This window comes from Fundulus heteroclitus, chromosome 19 (genome assembly GCF_011125445.2).
Source record: "Fundulus heteroclitus isolate FHET01 chromosome 19, MU-UCD_Fhet_4.1, whole genome shotgun sequence".
NCBI classification, from domain to species: Eukaryota; Metazoa; Chordata; class Actinopteri; order Cyprinodontiformes; family Fundulidae; genus Fundulus; species Fundulus heteroclitus.
In genome coordinates, this window is record NC_046379.1 from 5,029,885 (window position 1) to 5,050,682 (window position 20,798).

Here is a 20,798-nt window from a genome sequence, read left to right on the forward strand (position 1 = left end):
AAGCCTGAAATATATATTAAATCTTTATAATATATTGGTTTCACTTGAAGTTCACTTTGCACTGGGGAGAATCACAAATATCCCCGTTTATTGGACTTGATGGAATCGGCTTCAGCAACAAGACGCCTGAAGGCGGCAGGGCTTTCAATGAGCAGCGGGCTCCGCTCTGCATTACGTATTTACAGTTCTCCTGTCCGCCGGACGGTGGCGCAGTCGGGCCTGGGCGGAACGAGCGCAAGAAATGGGGGCTGGATAAAAATCGCCGACGGAGTCTGCCAATGACAGCTCGAGCTGGGAGAGAGAGCTCGTACTACGGAGCCATACAACACACGGAGCTCCGTGCGCGCTGCTCTGCGTCCTGTTGGGAAGCTGCTGGCGAATGGAGGGAAGTCTTCCCCTTTCCTGACCGGGAGAAACCGTACGCGCACAGGAAGGAGGACGCAAAGACCTGCGAGGACGTCGACCGAGAGAGCGGCTGGCTGTGATCCTTGGTGTGACATTAGACTCTGTGCGCCGCGCTGGTAATTAAAGGAGCCCGGATTAGCCCCCCTGCTTGCTGCTGCGCTCCGCTCCTCTCCCCTCCTGCAACGCCAGACGCGCTCACCTGGAAGGAAACTGCTCTCCGGTGTTTGCGCTCCTCGCACCAGGTCGATCGCTCCCAACAAATCAACTAAATCAGACCAGCAGACTCCAAAATCAGTACAGTTCAGGGGAATATCGTTGCTGCTGGCTGCAAACCGAGCCTCTCCTCTCCTGTCCTCTCCTGCTCCCGGCGGAGAACAAAGTGCTGCTAAATCTGCTCCTCTTGGACTTGGGACCCGAACAGGGAGATTCTGGAACTTGCGCTTGACAAGAGCGACACAGGCGACTCCGAGGAGAGCGCATTCACCCTCACACCCCGGCGGCTGAAGGGAAACTTGGGGAAAAAGCTCCTGACAAAATGCCTCTGGCACAAATCGCAGAGCCATGGCCCACAATGGAGCTGGTGCAGCTGGAAACGGAGGTAAAGAGAAGAGAAATGTGTGTTTTTTGTTTTATGTTTGCGTGTGTTTGGCTAGTTTTAGTTCAACTGGAGCGATTTGTATCAAAGGGAAACTCGTAAAAAAAAATAATAATAAAAAAATCCTCCATTCACCCGATGCTGAAAGTGTTCACAAGAGCCAAAGTTGCGCCTCTTCGCTGCTCAGCTCTGAATGAAACGCTTTGAAAGCAGCTTTGTGGGAAGCTCTTAAGTTTTCACCATTACTCTGTCCAGTTCTTATTAAAAGACTCGTGTAACTTTCATATTCATCATGTCAGGGCCAAATTCAAACCTTCCTTAGAACTTTAAAACACCAGAGATGGTCCTACAAGCAGGTTCCTGATCTGCTTCTAGGAGTTTCAGTACAAACTTCAACTTCCAGCTCATGGTGACTTGTATGCACAGATCAGGCATAACATTATGACCTCTTGTCCTAACAGTGTGTTGATCAATTAGCCCTCACCCGTTGAGTCTATGGAGACTACTAGCAGATCCATTAGATCCTGCTGCAGGTGTGCAGGGATGCTCAGGTTGGTGAAGTGTGTCAGAGTGGACTCCACAGGGATGGCAGGACCTGGTTTTCCCAGTGGAAAGTTGCCTAAAATAGCAAACTGCCTCTGCCAGTTTGCATTTTGTTTACCCATCATGCATCCTGGTAACCACAAGTCTCCGGTTTTGATTTCGAAAGCTCTTTTCTTCAAGTTTGACTAATTTGGCTAAAATGAAATGTAGGTTCTGTCTCAAATTAATCGCCTGTAGTAAGTTTTGGTTTTAGCCTAGTTTTTCTTATTGGACACATTTACTGTAAATTTAGTCCACAGAAATAGGAAAATCGTAGAGGAATGCTTGGTTATGGCCTCTGAAATGTTAAGGAAAAATAATTTCTTTACTTCTAAATTAACTATGTACCGTGGAATGGAGTGAAATGTCGGTCTTGCAATAGGAAACAAAGGTTTACTTTTATTTGAATTGACTTTTAAATCAAGTTGCATTGGCTATTTTTCCCCACTTTTTCCTCCCTTGACGACAGCTAAGATGCAATATCATTGGATTTCAGTGTTCTTCGGTGTTTTTGTCTCCATTATATTTTTTAACCAACACGTTAGGCTTTGGACATATCTATTCGTTCTTTAGGAATTGTTTTATGTCGTTTTTGTCGGAGGACAAATGTTTTTGACAACGTTTAGTTAAGAACAGGTCAGGTTCCCCAGATAAACCGACCACCTGTGAAGAGAACAGATCGCCTTCTTCCACTGCTGTGTGCTCCAGTTCAGATGGTCAGACGTTGGTTCTTTTGGAAGTGAAATCTGCACCTTGGCTGGACTGCCACAGTGCCACTAGGCAGCCCCAGGCATGCACTTTGCATTCTGACACCTTTCAGAACCAACATTTACTTCAACAGTGCGAGCTGCATTGTCTCACCTGTTGGATCGGACCACACTGGCCAGCTTGCGCGTCATTTAGTCTTGGCCTTACACGACACTGTCGCTGTTCACCAATGCTCCTTCCTTTGGCCACAGTAAATAGACGCTCATCTCTGCAGACCAGGTTGTTCTGACCCAGTCAACTAACTATCACAATTGGCCCTTGTCAGACTCACTCAAACCCTTATCTCTGCTCCTTTTCCTGCCTTTAACAGTCCAATTGTTCACTTGTCGCCTAAATTAAACCACTTACTAACAGATACCGTGATAAACGTTATCAGTGTTAGTGGTCATAATGTTATGCAACGTTATGAAATCTAATTCTACATATCTTCAAGTTTGAGTCTGTAATTTGGCCTGCACTATATTTGTCTCCTAGTGATTTGCAACATAAAGGTCATCTAATGAATTTGAAAAGCATAATTTCAGATAAATTAAGGAGTTTTACATAATTAAGAATTTGGGTTGGGATTTACTATTTCTCAACTTTGGTTTTCCCACTCATGGATGGTTTCTGATTTTTGACTTATTGATGGATGATGCAACTATTGATTGTGCAAAATAATTTTAAAGATATCAGGAAAGCGTGTGGTATATATCCCATACTTTTGGAAAAAAGCCGTACTGGTGATGTGACTTGGGATAATCATTTTAAAAATACAGCAAAACTCTGCAGTGTTCCTATTTTTATTTATTGCAGTTCTAGACACCAGATAGTGAGTAGTCTATCTAGATACCAGCATAAAAAAAAAATCATAGTTTCTATTCCGGACGCATGTTTCGTATTTAAAACACATGCACCTGCCTGCAGCTGTGAAATTGTTACATGGCAACACGGTTTCGTAATGATGTTACCGGAACATCCTGATGCATTCTTAAAGAATTTGCTATTGCATTAAAACAAAACATCATCTTGCGATGACATTCCACATCCCTAAAGGCAGTCTATGGCGCTAAGGATTAGCATGCCAAGGCTACCATCCTCAGAGGCCACACATCTTGCATCGCACCCGATTCTGATGTTTCTTTATGCAGATTGTGGCTTCATTAGGCTGTAGCTTCATTAGGCTAATGCTAGCCAAGCCCTAGTAGCCAAAGCTGAACCACCAGGAACACCCTCCACCACCTTAAGGTGGCTATTTAATGGAGGCTGCTCAGGCTCCGCCTAATGGGGTGAGGAGTTTAATCCTCTGGGGGGAGCTCAAAGTAGTGTCACTGCTTCTCTTCCTTAAAACGAGCCAGTTAAGGTGGTTTGGGCTTCTGCTCAGGATTCCCTTTGGGCACGTCCAGGCCCGTCCCACTGGGAGGAGACCCTGGTAAGACCCAAGGTCCTCCAGCGTTTGTATTGCACACACTAATACTGCAATTAGGCCCGCACAATATTAGAAAGTCATGCAATGTTAATTATATTATTAAATATTGCAATGAAGATATCAGTTGCAATTATACTTATGCCAATTCTCTTCTTTCCTGTCTTTGTCTTCTGTGCTTCCATCTCTCTGTCTCCTAGAGCATTTTGGCCAATGCCATTCATTGCCTCTGGTCTGGGCATCAGCTGCTGGGAGAATCAGTCCAACTGGCTAAATCAGGAGTCTTCAACGCTGGTCGTCAGGACCTACTGTCCTGCATGTTTTAGACGTGTCCCTGCCTCCACACACCTGAGCTAAATAAATGGCAGAATAACAGACCTCTGCAGCCCCTGATGGCTGCTCAGGTCATGCAGTCGTTTAATTCAGGTGAGGTGGAGCAGAGACGCATCTAAAACATGCAGGACATTAGGTCCTGAAGACCCTGGGCTACATATTACATTAGCATGTAAAATATAAGCTCATACCAGTTGGAATATATTAGCAAACAATTCATGCACTGCAAACAGCCCATGGCTATATAAATATTACATACCCTGATATTGATATGACGATATATTGTTCAGTCTTGATTGTGATGAAGATTAATCTGTGATATGTTGTGCAGCCCTGACACAGACTCAGATAAAGAACTAGGCTCACATCACAGTTTTTTGTTGTTGACACTTGTTTTGAATTTGTGTTACGGTTAAATAAATCACAGATCACGGTTGATAAAATGATAATACAAACCAGATTTCAGATGACTTAACTTGTATAGATTTTGCATTAGAAGAAGGACAATTTTTTTAAGATTTCATTTTTGGAAGATTTTATTTTGCCAATGCACTCATTGAGCTTCCATGAAGAGAATTAACCTGACAACAGCCAGCTGCATGTCTCGCTCCGCCTAGCTCCACTCACATACATCTGGGACACCGCCATAGGCATTGCCTTTACTGAAGGCTGGGCCTTATCAAAACTCCTTGCATATGATTGGATAAGCCACTTGTCTGTCATCTTTATCGACGTGCTATTTCAACCACTCACACCGAAGCTAACCCGTGACGCTGATGAGACCGACGCAGGGAAAAAAAAACTTTTTTTTTTTTTTATGTGTTTGCGGCTCTAGTGCAGGGTTTCCCGCAGCGCTATGTTGGCGAGCCGGTCCGCGGAAAACGTGTCGTCCACCCACCAAAACAAAACTTGCCAAATCCGGTCGGGAGAAGGGCGAAAACATGGTTTCCACCAACAAAAGCCTTCAGAGCCGTTCTCTGATGTTCTTTTAATGAAACAATATCAGATAGATTGGACAACACGGAAGAAATAGCAGCATCAATGCTAACGCTTGCTTCCTCGATGCGAGCCGCCATTGTTGTTGGAATCTCACGGTGGCTTCTCCACTACGTCACATCCATGAAACACCCGCCCTGCGTCCTGATTGGCCAGACCAAAAATTTGGTTGGGGAAATCACTTTCAATGAGCGATGTCCCAGATGTATGTGAGTGAAGCTAGGCAGAGCGATACATGCATCTGGCTGTTGTCAGGTTAGAAGAGAATAGCATGCAATGCTGAATATATGTTTAGGAAAATATATAGTCAAAATATTGTAAAGAGGAAACTTTTTTTTCTACCATAGCTTTAATTTACCAATTCTTACTTTTTTTACGTTAGTTTGAAGTTACACAAGTGAAGAGAAGCCTGTTCGGAGCTCATTGCGTAATAAAACCACTAGCGGCATACATTTCGTATGTTCATAGCTTATAACGGCAGGGCCGCCAACTTGTTTCACAGCTTGTATTTAGTTGCACTTTGAATTCAGGTCAACTCCCACATGAAAAGCTTGACATAAAAGCAAGTTTCTAAAATAATTTCTTCTTGGGAAACGAAAAGGAGGGGGAAGAAAATCGATTCATCGGATTTGGCATGATAAAATCTGTGATTTCATTTTAAACCCTATCCCCCAGCCCTAATTAGAGTTGATCTAAATTGGTCTGGAAACTGTCAAAAACAGCATCAATTGTGAAATAGTCTTGAATCAGGAGCCAAAAAGGTTCTTTATTGACTTGAAGAACGTACAGGTGATGATGATGATTATGAATCGCAACTTGGTAAATGTTTCTCGACTGCGGAGAACTTTATAAAATCTGTGAGGAAAACTAGTCTGGAAAAAAACAGCAATTATGTGAGAAAATGTGCTACTCTAGATTTGGCAGAAGAAGAGCAAAGAATGAGAGATTTCCAGTACTTAGCTGTCTTAATGTGATACGCAGAATGATTATTCACCAGCTCTTCAGGTTTAACTTGTGAGCTGGCTGATTGCTCCCTCATCAAGATGCAACTTTTAGATTAAGGTTTTGATGAGCAGGTATGAGTGTGAAGGCGACTAGTTTCCCACTGATTCTCTGTGGTTAATGAGTGAATTTGCTGCTTTGAATTTGCCTGCCAATGAGGTGAAGAAACAATGCGTCTGGTGTCGCTTATGATTCAGTCTGGGCCCAGTGTTGAACACCGTTCTCAATCAGGAAATCAGAATGACTCATGAATGGAGCTCGACTGAGAACAAGCTCATAAATTTACTCAAAAACAAGTTAAAGAGTCTTAAAAATATGGGGAAAATATTACAGATCGCTGTACTTTCTTGAAAAAAAAAAAAATGAACGATGGAGGGGAGTATGATGCAGCGAGGCAAAGCTCTCCGTTGTTTGGAAACTGTGCCACCCATGACAGAGATGCCGCGCGGTCTATTTACAGAGTTCTGAAGCATGTGAGTTTTTGCGAGTAGCATGTGGCATCAGAGCAGATGGTGGTGGAGAGCCTGTGAAGATTGCTAAGTTTAATGCTGTGAGAATACCATGCCATCGCCTGGCTCCCATAATTACTACTCCGTGATCCATATTTGTATGGTTCTTGTTGAAATAACAGCAAGTTTACGATGAATGGATGCATAAATCAGAGGCCGGTCCTCCAACATAAAGCATTCGCCTCTTGACTTTCGGATTCTGTGATTAATTTGATCGGACAGAGCACTGCCAGACAGAACGGGGGTGCCATATAACTCCGTCTCCATCCTACCGGCCAGCTGCACGTTCTGGTTCCTGATGGCAGAACGATACAGCTCGGGGCTCAGATTGATTGAGCAGAATAAGGGGAAGTGAGTTTGCAGGCCATGCCACTGAACATGTTGGGGAGAGTGAAAATCTGAGCTGGGCCATGAGAGCCTAACGACTCATGTGGACAGATGGGACAAGCCGGGATGCGGTTTTGGGTAATTTGGAGGAAAGATGGAGGATAAAATCCACCATGTGCCCCGAAACGCAATTATCGCATGCACAGAAAGTTGTGCTTGCATCTGATGGCAGATGATGAGACTCATTTTCTGATTACGAAGAGCGAGCTGTTTAGTTTGGAAACCAAACTGGTTTCACAAATGGAAATTAGCGGAAATACCTTTTTGTGATTTTCTGTGGGGGCAAAGTGAGGAAGAGAAATCACACAAAGATAGATTTGTGCACAGCCCAGTTATTTATCACACACCTACATCTGCTGTGAATGACTGGGTGGAGGTTAGCTGACCATCAAAGACGAGAGGGGAACGCCGAGTCACGACTTTCTGCTCCCTTTAGCCCTTCAGTGGCCTCTCCCCACAAGATGTACTTTAAACAGTACGGTATGACAGAAGATTTTATCTGACTGAAACCAGAACTGTCTCTAAACTGATGTACCTCAGTGTCTCACAGTGAAAGCTGCAGTGTTGCACTCACAATTAAAAGAAATGCTTAAGTGTCCTGTAGACAAAATGCAATCTTACATCAGCCTGGTTCCAAGGTTGTGCTCCTAAAAATCACATTAACGTATATTTTCATTTATAAATTCCAATTAAACAGCAGCAATGATTTTTGTGAGATTATGAGACCTTTAAGCAGTGGCGGTTCTAAACCAAATTTACCAGGGATGCTAAGATGGGGCCAGTGTTTTTCATGGGGGCACAAAGCTAAATAAATAATAATAAAAAAAACAAGACAATATTTCATTGTTTAATATATTGAGTGAGCCAAAGTATTATGAGATTATGTTGTCAGTACAGGGGCCAGGACTAGTTCCACAGGGACACAAAGCAGCCATATTTACTGTATTTTCTGGACTATAAGGCACAATTTTCTCAAAAATTTATGGTGCGGCTTATAATACGTTGTGCATCATGGTCCGCAAAATACGGTACATAAGTCAACTTAAAGAGAAGTGAAGAAATTGCATTGAAAATAATAGATATAAACTGTAATATAAAGAAACATTAAAATATAAATTAAAGGAGCAAATTGATTTGATTTCATGCTGATACTCACCTGTCCATAGGAGTAAAGCTAACTCCGGGTCAAACTGCTCGCTCCAAATGCTCCACCCTGGAAACGCGAGGCCAATTTTAAACTGCGTTTTGTCTATTTCCTTATCTGACAACTTCTTTGTCAAAGACCATTATATTTTAAATTTTTTTGTGGTAATAACAGATCCTGATCATCAGTGGGTGAATGCGGCCGTTCACATGCACGTACATGCACACGTGGCCGACCGGGCTCACTATTTTTATTTATTTATTTATTTTTATTTTATTGCTCCTCTAAGGGCTGCTGAGATATGATCTATTATTTCCCCAGTTTTCTGTTTGTACCCAACAACAGCCAAGTTTCTTGCATGCACAACAATGTTAACAATCATTGAGTCTAACTGAACGCTAATATGTAACAAACAACGCTTAGCCTGGCGGCCCACTAGGCTTATATTACAGTGGGGGAAGCCTTTACCCATTATTTTTGTATTGTTTTGATAGACATTCAAAGTTTTGTGTCATAAGCACATGTATGTGAAGAGATGTTGTAGTGAACCAATGATCTGAGGTAACAGGATCATGTAGATGCTAAAAAAGGGTTCCAAGAAACGAGCCTTGGGGAACTCCTCGTCTGATTTATAGCTGTCCAAATGATGCAAAGGATTCCCAGCTTACCTGGGAAGATCTGGACTTTCACATTACCAGGTGATTCCACCCACTTTCCCAGTCTATCTATTATTTTGTCATTATTTTGATCAACCTCTTCTAATGCAGCACTTGGATCCTGTAAAACCAAGAGAAGTGTGTGATGCATCGTAAGTAATTTAAACCATTCGCTGGTGCAGTCTCAGTGCTTTCACCAGTTTAGTGCAGCACCAGTTTGTTTTCCTAGATGAAGCCCTTTTTGTAGCGCGACAAGGCAAATTTGTTGACGCTGAAGAACAATATTAGTCTACAGTTTTGTAGCTTCACCAGCCTCAGGTTGTGCAATGACTGACATTACCGCACGTTTCCTCTACTGAAACCAGCCTTGAGCTGTTCAGCTGCTTCCCTTTCATCAATACTTTAAAATAAAGCCGAGCTCGCATTTCTCAGCTGACTGAAGGTCTTCAATAGAGAAGGACACTTACATGGGTGTTCAAAGGGCTTGTCAATTTACTTTAGGATTTATTACGAGGGCTGGGTGAAAAATGATTTAATCGATTAATTCAAATTGACAGTGTTTTAAGATAATTTTCTTTTGGAAAATCATGATTTGAATTTGCTAATGCACTCGTACTTCCACAAAGAGAGTAAATGGCATGCAATGCTGAATATGTCTGTTAAATGAGCACTTCAATCTATTTTTTCAGTTAATTTGAAGTTACACAAGTGAAGCCTGTTCTTAGCTCATTGTGCGATACCACTAGCATTGTTTTTCATTGTTTTGCAACAGCAGGGCCGCCATCTTGTTTTACAGTTATGTTTCAAAGCTTGTATTTAGTTCCACTTTGAATTCAGATCAACGGCCAAATGAAATGCTTGACAAAAAAGCAAGTTTTAAAAATAATTTCTTAAATTTCTTTTTGTGAAACTAAAAGAATAATACAAAACTGATGATTCCAATTTTATATAGTAAAATCTAATGTTTTTTTTTAAGTTCATTTTGGATTTAGTAAAAAAAAAAACAGAATGACCTGTTTCAATTTTTAAGACAAAAATTAAAAACTACTTTCTAAAGAATCATTAATAAATCTGATAAATTAGAATAAATAGTGTTGTCATTGTTTTACATTTTTAAAAAAAGTGATTTTTTTTTTTCAGAATTTCAAACACCTGATTAATAAACCCTGCTCTCTTAAAAAAAGCCAGGAGGCATAAAACGGTGCCTGACGCAAAGTAGAACTGTTTAGATTCGTCAAACAGGACTGCACAAGTTCTTCAGGCGCCAAGCCCAACAAGTCTATGAAGAGAAAGATGGGAGAAAGCGAGGCTAACACTTGGAATGTTTGCCACGTTTACTCGTCAGGCGTGGTCAGCAGTTTACAAAAAAAGTACTCGAGTGTGAGTTTTTCACTTCATGCGTGTGTTCACTTTTCGCCTCTTCTAATCCGGGTGTGAACATGTCTTGGAACACCTACGCAGAGCCATGAGAATGGAGGAGGAGGAGGAGGAGGGCTGGCATCGTGGTTGATAACCCAGCTCACTCACTGGCTGAGCTCTCCTCCCTGTGCCTTCATGCTTTATGTGAGGCGGTGCAGAGATGGAGTTGCTCAGCCTCTCATCCTCTCTCTGTTTGGGAGAAACCACTCAGTTGGTCCAAACGGAGTGGCTATTTGTCTGTTGTTGTTTTTTTTTTTTGGCGTCGGCCAGCAGCTGTCGATACATTGACTGGCGGATGAGATTACAAGAAATTTAGTCTGTTATATTTGCAGCTGGGGGGAATATAAACAGGGGATATTGTGTTTCCTGGTTGCCTAGTTACAATGCAGCGCCTCTCTGATCATCAATTATGGCTTTACCTGTCTATTCCATGAAAGCCATGACTGACCTGAGATTTACTCTCGGATCACGTGGGCGAGGGATGAAAAATGTCTTTACGTCTTACTTGACAGCATCACTGAATCAAATACCCCATTTGTTTACTACTCCATTTGGCAGAGTGTATCTTGGTGTGTGTGTGTGTGTGTGTGTGTGTGTGCACATGCATGCATCTTTGCTCATTGACAAAATGCATTTGGGAGGAAAGCATCAGTAACCGGGCGGTTTAGACCAACCATGCAGAGCTAATGAGGCTGGAATTGAACGTGAAGAAGATGATGTTGGCTAAATATGCAAACACTTTAGGGTCTCCGCTGCTACTGGGCTGCTACTTCCTAGGATAAACGGGGCTATATGCATGCTCACAAAATCACAGATCAACTGGAAGTCTGAGCATCAAGTGGCTGGACTTTCTGTCTAAGTTTGCTCGCCAGGCCCATCGTTATGACCCTCACTCTCCTGCACCAAGTACTTCTTCACGCTCACTTGTTATGGACACTTTATGCTCTTAATATGCTTTATATGTCAGAGGGAAAAAAATTAACTCCACATTCTTTTTCCTCTGACATATGCAGCATCAAAGCTGCTCTGCTGTCACTGCTCCCAGCACCACTAGACAGTTGACATACTGCTCACATACATTTCTCTTAAATTTTGAGAGCTACTGCTTGTCATTGCTCCATTGCTTGTCTCCTTCTGTGCCATGTGAAGGAAGAGGAAGCCAGCTCGAAGGATGCTCCAGTGCGATGCAAAAAAAACAACAAAGCAAAGCAAAGCGGAAAGGAGGCAGGAAGGTCACTAAGCTTGTGTTCACATTTAGCCACATGCCTGCGGACTTCGGAGCGTTGTGGGTTTTCTTGTAATGAGAAGGATTCACGTACGTATATTTAAGGGTTTGAACATTTTTCTACGTTGACGTTGAGTGACAGCGCGACTGTCAACTTGTGAGAACAATTTCAGTCTCGCTTGATGGCTTCAGATTTGTAACAAAGGGTCCTCATTACAAAACGGGGACGCTTTGATGTGTGGGCTTTGAAAATGAAGGGGTGATCTGAGAGAACGTAGGGAAGTCCATATTACTTTTTTTTTTTTTTTGCTTGTTTAAATTTGGCAAAGCAATGTTCCGAAATTAGGTTCCTATCAGATGTTTACATACGCTCGTTGTTAATATGAAGGTCATGCTTTTAATGAGCTGTTGTAGCATGTTGCTGTTCAGGGTACAGTTGCAGAACTTCAGGGATTCTTGTTTTTATTTTTTTGTCCTGTCTGGCAAGTGTAGCATTAAGCTGTCCATATAATTTGAAATTCTCCCTGCAGGAATCAAAAAAAAAAAAAAAGAATCGCTGTCTTAATGCCAAGGAGAGACCAACAGATTTTACTTTCACTAATGGAGCATTACTGCTTTCACCATAGTGCCCCTCTTGATTTATATATGCATAAAGCTTTATTAGATTTTATTCTGAGACTCTTTCATGTTCGATGGACACAAAAACAGGAGGGTAGAAGGTAAAAAGATGAGACGAAATACTAAAAGATAAAAAAATAGAAGAGCGGAAAAGGACAGAATAGGGAGAGAAGAGTCTGCTTCTACACCTGCAAAAAGAGATATAAAAAGAAAAGCAAAACAAAATGATAAAGTATCACAGGTACAAACAACCAACGCCTTGATACCATCACTGCAAAATACACATTATTTAATATGAGATGTAATGGGTGACAGCTAAAGCTAATGACAGGGTTTTCCTGTATTGAAGGGAATTTGTAAGTACCTGGATCCAAGCACCTGCAGGTGTTTGAGTGCGCTTGTGTTTTTAAGGTTTATCCATAAGAAAAATGCTCAATAGTGGTTGTGAGGAGCCAAAGACCCCCAGAGTGCCGAGGCAAACACCAGGGGAACCAGAACTCAAGACGCCCGAAAGTATGTTTTGGTTTGTCTTGAGAAATCAGATTTTTTTATAGCGACTCCTCTGCAACTTGCTGAGGCTGCCTTCAACTAAGAAAGAAGCCTCAGTTCTAAAATTTATGACTGAAATTTGTAGTAGCCCCCTGGAACAAGCCAAACTGTTTCCGTATAAGGACAAGAAGGATGTTCAGAGAAATCAAAGTAAGGCTTTCAGACCAATGCAAACTGTATAGCATGATGGTGGTAGCATCATCCTGTGGGTCTGCTAGTGGTACTGTTGGATCAAATAAGCGTAGTTGACTAAAATAAGAAGGACTGCTCACATTTAGTTCCTCAAGTCAACAGATGTTGGACACAGTTGGGCGTTCCACCAGATCAACGATCCCAAACCCACATCTGAAATGGTTTTGGCACAGACCTCCCGGCTCATGGTGCCCGTCTAGTTCTTCCCTGTTCTAAACTATTGTGAAAATTGATGGACTACACTTAGAAGCCCAGTTGCTTCCAGGAAACCACCAATTTAAATTAATTTGGTCAAACACAGAGACAGAATGATGCCAGAAGATTGATGATGGCTGCGGAAAGCACGTAATCTAACCGCAATTTTTTAATGTTCTGTACTTTTTGTTGCTATCGAAATCTTACTGTAAATATAGAATATTTATAAACTTTAAAATATTTCAGAGTTACTCAAGTTTTATATTGCGTTATGATCTTGGTTACCAGGAATTCACTGGACAGTTGGCTTCAGCGATGGTTATGCCGCATTTTTCAGCCACGGCGATAAATATGTTAAATAAACATATTAAATATGTTTATTAATTATAAGTCCAGCACACCTTGAACTAGTACTTTAGCAGCCCTGTATTTTGGATTCTACTGTATCTATCACCACTGTTCTTGCTTTAGGTTTTTGAATTTTAAAAGTCTACATCTGAAATACTGATTCCCTGCCTTGTTGCAGTTTGACTAAATCCTTGTCGTCTTGTTCAGTGTTTCAGAATAAAGTGCAATCTAATTATCCAATTTCAGATGTGCCTTTATTCTAGAAATCAACAGAAGCTGTAAATACTGCATCATTTCCCAAATAACAGTCATTACCCTTTTCAACAAGTCCTACCTACTGGGGAATGGACAAAGGATGTGTGCTTGTGCGTGAGCATCAGATTATTAGATTTGCCTGCAGAGGTGGAAAGTGGACCGTTGCCACCCACGCAGTCTTGCAAATATTCCCTCTGTCTCTGTTCTTTTTGTAGACGTGTGTGTGTGGTTCATGCGCTGACATACTCACCGATTCTCCCCACGTTTGCTTTCTTTGACAGAACGGGCAGAGCACGACTGAGGACGGAGTCACGGCTGCGGTCAAGGTGGGTGACATCTGTGGTACAGGGACACATGCTCACAAAACCAGGGACACACTCCGGACCGAGAGTGGGAAAAAAAATCACACAAATATTATGTTAAAGTGACTGTCAGCCTCTTTAGGGGACGTGAACGCGCACAACGCAACTAATCTTACCAATTAGCACAATCGAGTCTAAAGCATGAGTTACACCTGCTCTTTGATTCAAGCACTACATTCAGGAAAGATTTATAAATCTACAAAAGTTATAGATAAACACACATCTGCCTATTGGAGCCAGTTGTTGTTACCAAGAGAGTACACCTAAAGTTTCTGAAGGGTTAAATGTGTGTCTGAGATATGAAAAAACAAAAAAAAAAACAAGCAGAGCTTTACCCAAGATCGACAAGTCAGCGTTCATTATGCCGTAGCTGCATCTCTGAAGACTGGCCGTGTCCTGGTGACCCAGTTGGGTTCTGTTTCCTGCTGGTTCAGATCTCATTCTTAGAAAACATCGTTCCCTTTCTTCAACAGACCCACGTGGGACGCCAGCCAATCAGGAGCGGAGTTCACTACACTGTTTTAATAAAAACCAACTAAGAGCTGCTCCACGCACTAAAGATATTTTACACGTAATCATCCTATTAAATAAGATTTATTTAATGCCACATTGATTATGGTTATTTAATTTTAAAGGAAAAAAAAGTGGTTAACCTTTTACCACGATTCCTTGTTCTCTCATTTAAAGGTGCGATGCCAGAAAGATACAAGAGCAGCTATGAATGTCAGGGAAACATTGAAATTTTGAGAGTAATTTAATGTTTTCAGATGGTCGCCTTAAAGGTATACTATGCAACCGGGGTTGATTTTCCAGAGGGCGAAAGTAAAAGTGCACTGTCGTAAAGATGCTCAGCTGTTCTGGTTTCTCCGTCAAGCCAGGCGCGGTTGTTTTGAGCTTAGCAGATAGGCGAACGCAACGAAAAGTGGAAAAAACGGCAGTACAAACAATGACTAACACAGTGAAGGTATGAACATCAAGCTTCCCGCAGCGCTATATTGGCGAGGCGGCCGCCGCGGCTGCTTCGCCAGTTTTATTATTATTATTATTATTATTTTTTTTTTTAATTTTTTTTTTTTTATGTTGGCGAGACGCTACCGCCACCGCCTCGCCAAGCTGCAGCCGCCGCAGCCGCCGCAGTAGCGTCTCGCCAACATAAAAAAAATAAAAAATAAATAATAATAATAAAACTCGATATGCTTGCATGTTTATTTGACGTTAACACGCGGTTCTTTGTTGTTGCGTTCGCGCGTGCATATAGTGAATGGCAGGGCAAAAACACATGGAGTTCTCGCCGTAAAGCGAGACTTCTGTGTGTGCGGGCCGTGAGCTCTTGCAATTGCAAGTGCGGTATTTCCCCCACAGACCCCCAGGGCGGCAGAGGAAACCTTTGTTCAACCTGAAATGACTCATTTAATCATCCAAAACGGTATGGAACACATTAATTAACTGAAAAATGTTGCATAGTATGCCTTTAATTTGGCTGTCTTACGGTTTACCTTATCAAAAATAATAAAATGTATTTGCCGTATTTTTCGGACCATAAGGCGCATCAATTTTTGTGATTTTAACTGCGCTTTATAGTCTGAAAAATACGGTAGTTACACTGAGATGAGCAGAGATGGAGATGAGAAGTCAAATTCAATATGTTCACACTACCGTATTTAATATCCAACAAATAAGCAACTTATTAAAGGTGCTTAACACCTAAAGGCAAAATTCTATCAAAATTCAGCCGTTAATCTTCGTTTTGAGTCACTGTTCTTGTTTGGGTAAAAGAAAGTTTCGATTGACTCTGTGCTGGTTTATTTCAGCTGGAACTGCAACGACCACGTGTTGAGGTTTTCTTTTTTTTTTGTGGCTTGCCAGGGTTTAATGTCTGGCCACTCTGTACAGTAATTTGTCTATGTCAAAACAAAAAGGCGTCAGCAATGCAAATAGTGCCTGTCGTCATCTGACCTGCTTGTATGTCAACGAAAATACCCACAGGCTGGTGCATCCAGAGGGACACAGAAAATCACCGCGTCAGCCTTCTCTGACCCCCCCGACCAGGCCTGAAACGTGATCCCGTCTTCTCCTGCGCTCTGTTACTTTCCCATCGAGTGGCAGAGGACCAGGAAGTGTTCCTTCTCATGTAGCTTCTCCTTTTATCTGGGCTGGCTCTTTAGGGACGAGTGTCGTAAGAGCTTGCAGTCTCTCCTTTCAGCCCAGAACAATGTGAGCTGAGGCTGAGGGACAGCTAAGAGCACTGGGAGATTTGGAGAAAAAAAAAAAGGGTTTCTTTGAAAAGGGACTTGAATGGTCAAAATGTATTAACACGTGATGCAAAATAAGGATGATATTTCTGCAAATGGGAACCACGGGCACCTCCTAAACAAATGTATTTTCCTGTGCAGGCTTTAGAAGTACAAGTATATGCAAAACTAATGGGCTTTGCATACAGGAATATCATTGAGGCTCAAACCACTTGAGCTTTTGTGGTTCTTTCACATCTCAATATGCTTTCTCTCTTGATGAACACATTTATGTTGCTTTTTTTTCTCCGTCAGTTTTCCTAAAACTTTATAAATCATCAACTGCATAACTTCTATGTATTTTGGGGGGGTTTGATTCGACAAACCGACACAAAGTTGTGCATAACTGTGAAGGTGAAAGACGCATGACTTAAAAAAAAAAAAAAGTTTAAGAACAAAAATCCGAAAAGAGTGGTATTGCACTTGTATTTAGCCCCTAATGCTCTGATACCCCAACATGCACTGCAGCAACATCAGTAACCCTCAGACGTCACATAATTAGTGGATGGAGTGCACATCTGAATAAATGCAGCTGTTCTGTGGAGACCTCTGAGGTTAGTTGGAGAACATTAGAGAACAACATAACGAAGACCAAGGAACACAGCAGACGGGTCAAGGAGAAAAGTCATCGAGACGTGTGTAGAAGTTTCTAAAACAATATCCCAAGCTTCTTCCAACATCTCGCAGAGCTCTGTTTAATCTGTTATCTTAAATTTGGGCGTGGAAAATTTATTACAAGGCTGCTGTCACCGTCCAGCAGGAAAGTGACTATAAACCCCTCAGCCATAATTTGATGGTTTAAAGCACATTCGTGTGTCAGAATGACCCAGTTAAAGTCCAGACGGATCACATAAAATAATTATGAGATAACGTAAAGGGTTTGGTTGTCAAATGTCTGATTGCAGAAGAAGTTCAAGTGGGTGTGAATGCTGCAAAGCACCGTACCGGACGCGGCATCCGGATTATCTCGGTTACATCTGTGTTCATCCTTTTTTTTTTTTGGGAGTCATTTTTGTAATCTGATGATTTATGTAATCCGTTCAATTTCATCCTCAAAATATGTTGCTGATTTGCAGTGATGTGACTAATGGTGGTGGTGGTGTTGCTGTGGGGTGGTGGGTGGTTGGAAGACCTCGTCCCCAGACACCAGGCAGTTGTTACCAGGCGCTGCAGCGATCGATACCGAGCTTCTCCCTAAATGCTGGGAATCTGATAATGGCTGCTGTTATCTGCTTCAGCCAGGGGCTATACCTGGCTCCAGCAGACCTAATGGGAGGGGTGGAGGGCGGGGGAGAGTTTCAAAGCAACAACTGATGCCAGGGAGCACAGAGGCTAGGAGAGTCAGTCTTTCCTGACCAAACTGATATTTCTGGAACCCGAGTGGCTTTGAACAGTCCTCCACAACAAGGGGGGCAGTGAGGTCAGCTATATGGTCCTAGTTAAAGGGGGAAACAGAGAGGTTCGAGTTCTATTCTCTCTGTTACTTCATGATGTCAAAACTGACTGATACAATTGAGTACAATGCATAGTTAAAGGTCAGCTGCACTTTCAACACAATGTTGGGACTCTGGACACGGCAGACAGTGGGGAAAAAAACAGGAAAGTCAACAAATAGGTTTAGAGTAATCCTATATTTGCACCAAAATGTTTTATTCTTATTGGAAATAATAAATTTTTTCAGTCACCAAGCCAGATTCCTTACTTGAAATTGATAGAAAATCCATGAAGGGGCTAAAGATTAGGGTGATGGAACGGAGGGCTTCCAACCTCAACGACTTGGAGCTCATCATCAAAGACAAATCTTCAAAATAATAGTGGAATCAAGCAAAGAGCTGATGGCTTTTAATATCAATAAAGTTTATTTTAGTTTATAAAACAGAAGGGTTTAAATAATCTGACATCATATTTGTTAAGATAATTAAGTTTTTTATATAAAACTGTATTTATTTTTGTATTTTAAAATGCTCTCACCTTTTTGAATCAAGATGCCAGTCTCAATTCACATCAAAAACAAACTTCCTGGTTAAATAAAAAAGTGATCTAAATCAGCCTGGCCTTTGATTAACTGTTAATCTTGCTGCTGTAGCCAATAACAGATATTTACCGATATTATATTTCGATTTTCCGACCCTTTCAGCACGGAAATAACCACTCTGCTGACTTTGCTTCTCTACTTCAGTTAAATATCCCATAATCCTGTGCTGAATCACTGTCACATGACCAAACAAATACTATATGGCCAACTCCATCCCAAACACTTGGAAATGGGGATAAAACAGATGGAAATGAACATCGACTGTCAAAATCGGTCCGGTTTTACTTATGGTACCAATAGCTATTTAAAAAAAAAAAAAGTATAATAAAATATCGGCCTAAATAGATGTTGATGCAAATAAATCGTGCATTTGTAAGTAAAATCCAAAAAAATTTACTTTCATCTTTTACCATAACTGTACGTATTGTGGTGTGACAGCACAATAGTTCATAAATAGCTTCTGGTGAAGAGTTGTGACAGCACGACCCGACAGCAGTGATCAGTAACCGAAGAGGGTGCTCAACGGATCTGTCTAGCCACAGTGGGATGATATTACCCAGCAATTTACTCCCTGGCAGGAGGCCAGGATTTCCGTCATTTGCTCTCACAGGAGAAGTGAGGCCTTTGTCTTGTTTCTAGCAACAGATCACGTCTACTGATGCATTGATTCGCAAAGCTGAAACAAGGAAAAGGTGACCTCAAACCCAGGGATAGATGTGACAGAAGTGGGTGTTTTGGAAAGTCTTGCCTGGTTTTTATTTATTTAATTGTTTAATGTGGGGGATTTGGTGTTCTGTAGGCAATGCAAAGACTAATCAAAAGCATTAACAGGCTGCAGTGCACTGAGCAGGAAGGGATTGTTTAAACCTGGTAAAACCAAATTAAAAGGATAAAAATGGTGAATTATCCACTACATTTTACAAGGCAAAGTGCTCCGTTCTCTGTCTTTAAGCATCTGGTTTTACTCCTCTTTCTTTTTAAAGCTGTGTTTCTGGAGAACGTTGCACTCTGACAGGATGTGATGCGCATTGTCTGAATGAGCCTGGAAGTCCATTGGGCTTTGTAAAAGTCGACGCATTATATTCTACACTTCAGTCAGAGAGAAAACTCATTTATAAATTCAAGGGTGCACACAACTACCTTGCTTTCTTACTAACCAATAAAAACGTCTATTCTGTCTAATGCTAATGTCGAAGACCGTAAACCTTATCATTTGAGACATAAGTGAATGAGTTTGTGATTTTAAAATCTCTTGCATTAATGCCGGTATCCATTATGAACCGAGGATATTGCAGGTAAAGGCAAAAAAGAAAAGGACCTGCTTAGCTAAGGTCTATTTTACCATCTGTAACATCATTTCAAGCCATATTATAGTATCCTTCTTGACCAAACGTGCATTTCCCTGTGAATCAAGATTTAAGAAAAGTAGTTATGGGAAATAATTGGGGATCTCGTTCTTTTATTAGCGATATATCATAAAATAGCTACAGTCTGACAAGCGGAAGGTATGTAATTACACAAAAAAACTTTCAGTCATTAATTCAATAAGTCGTTCTTAATGTATCTGAGCCGATCTAATTACAGTTATTGTGTTAAATGTGGGTGTTTTCGATGGACATTATGCCTAACATTTAACAAAAACCACTTGGATCTAGTTGACTTGTTTTACTTGCTTGTTTGTAGCAGTTTTACATGTCTGGATACTGAAATGTTTACCCAATCCTCACTTTGCCTAACAGCTCTATGACGCTCAGTCGGATTTTAAGTTATTCTTCACCTTTTCAACTGGATTTAGGTCCAGACCTTTGCTCTAAACACACGAGTATGCGTTCAAATCTTTTGCAGGTTCTAACGGAGTTTCTTTCTGGATTGTCCCGCATTTATCTCCATACATCTTCCTATGAGCTCTGGTCTGCTTCCCCATCCCTGCAGAAGAAAAACTGCATTCCCACAGCATGATGCTGCCACCACCATGTTTATCAATAAATAATAATAAACTATTGATCTCATCTGCCCAGTGCACCTTCATCCACCCGTTTGTTGTGTATAATGGACTGTCAACTGCTAACAGGATGGCCTTCTTTAAACAATGACTTTCTGCTCCACTATGAAGGCCAGATTCGTTTGGCACACGACTAACGGCTGCCTTGTTGACTGATTCCTTCACCTCAGCTTTGGATCTCTGCGGCTCCTCTTGGCAGCTTCTCTCATCATTGATGTCCTTGCCAGGCCCATCAGTTTAGCTGGATTTGCATGTCTTGGTAGGTTTGCAGTTGTACGATGCTCCTTCCTCTTTTCAGATGACTTACTGGTCCTTCATTCAACACCTGTGTGAGAACTCAATGTTCTGCACTGGGTTTTGTTTAGGGGCGTCGGTGGCTTTTTTTCATTCCACTTTACAGCTACAGAATGCATTGCTCAGTGTTGGTCTGTCACTTAAAACCCCAATCAATGCACTGAAGTCTGTGCTTTTAAATGTTTATAAGAGAATAACTGTTCTTGGTTGTGTCTGCCATAAGGGGTGAAT

The 20,798-nt window shown here is 41.6% G+C and overlaps 1 protein-coding gene across 1 annotated transcript in view; it reads left to right on the top strand.

Annotated features, from left to right (window-relative positions):
* The first annotated feature begins 266 nt into the window (after positions 1-266).
* rps6ka1 (ribosomal protein S6 kinase a, polypeptide 1) overlaps positions 267-20,798 on the top strand; it is a 79,020-nt gene continuing 58,488 nt past the window's right edge. The window contains exons 1-2 of the mRNA XM_012864541.3: positions 267-1,003; positions 13,865-13,909. Of these exons, the coding sequence (XP_012719995.1) occupies positions 941-1,003; positions 13,865-13,909 (108 nt within the window). The 5' untranslated portion in view covers positions 267-940. The remainder of the gene's footprint in view (positions 1,004-13,864; positions 13,910-20,798) is intronic.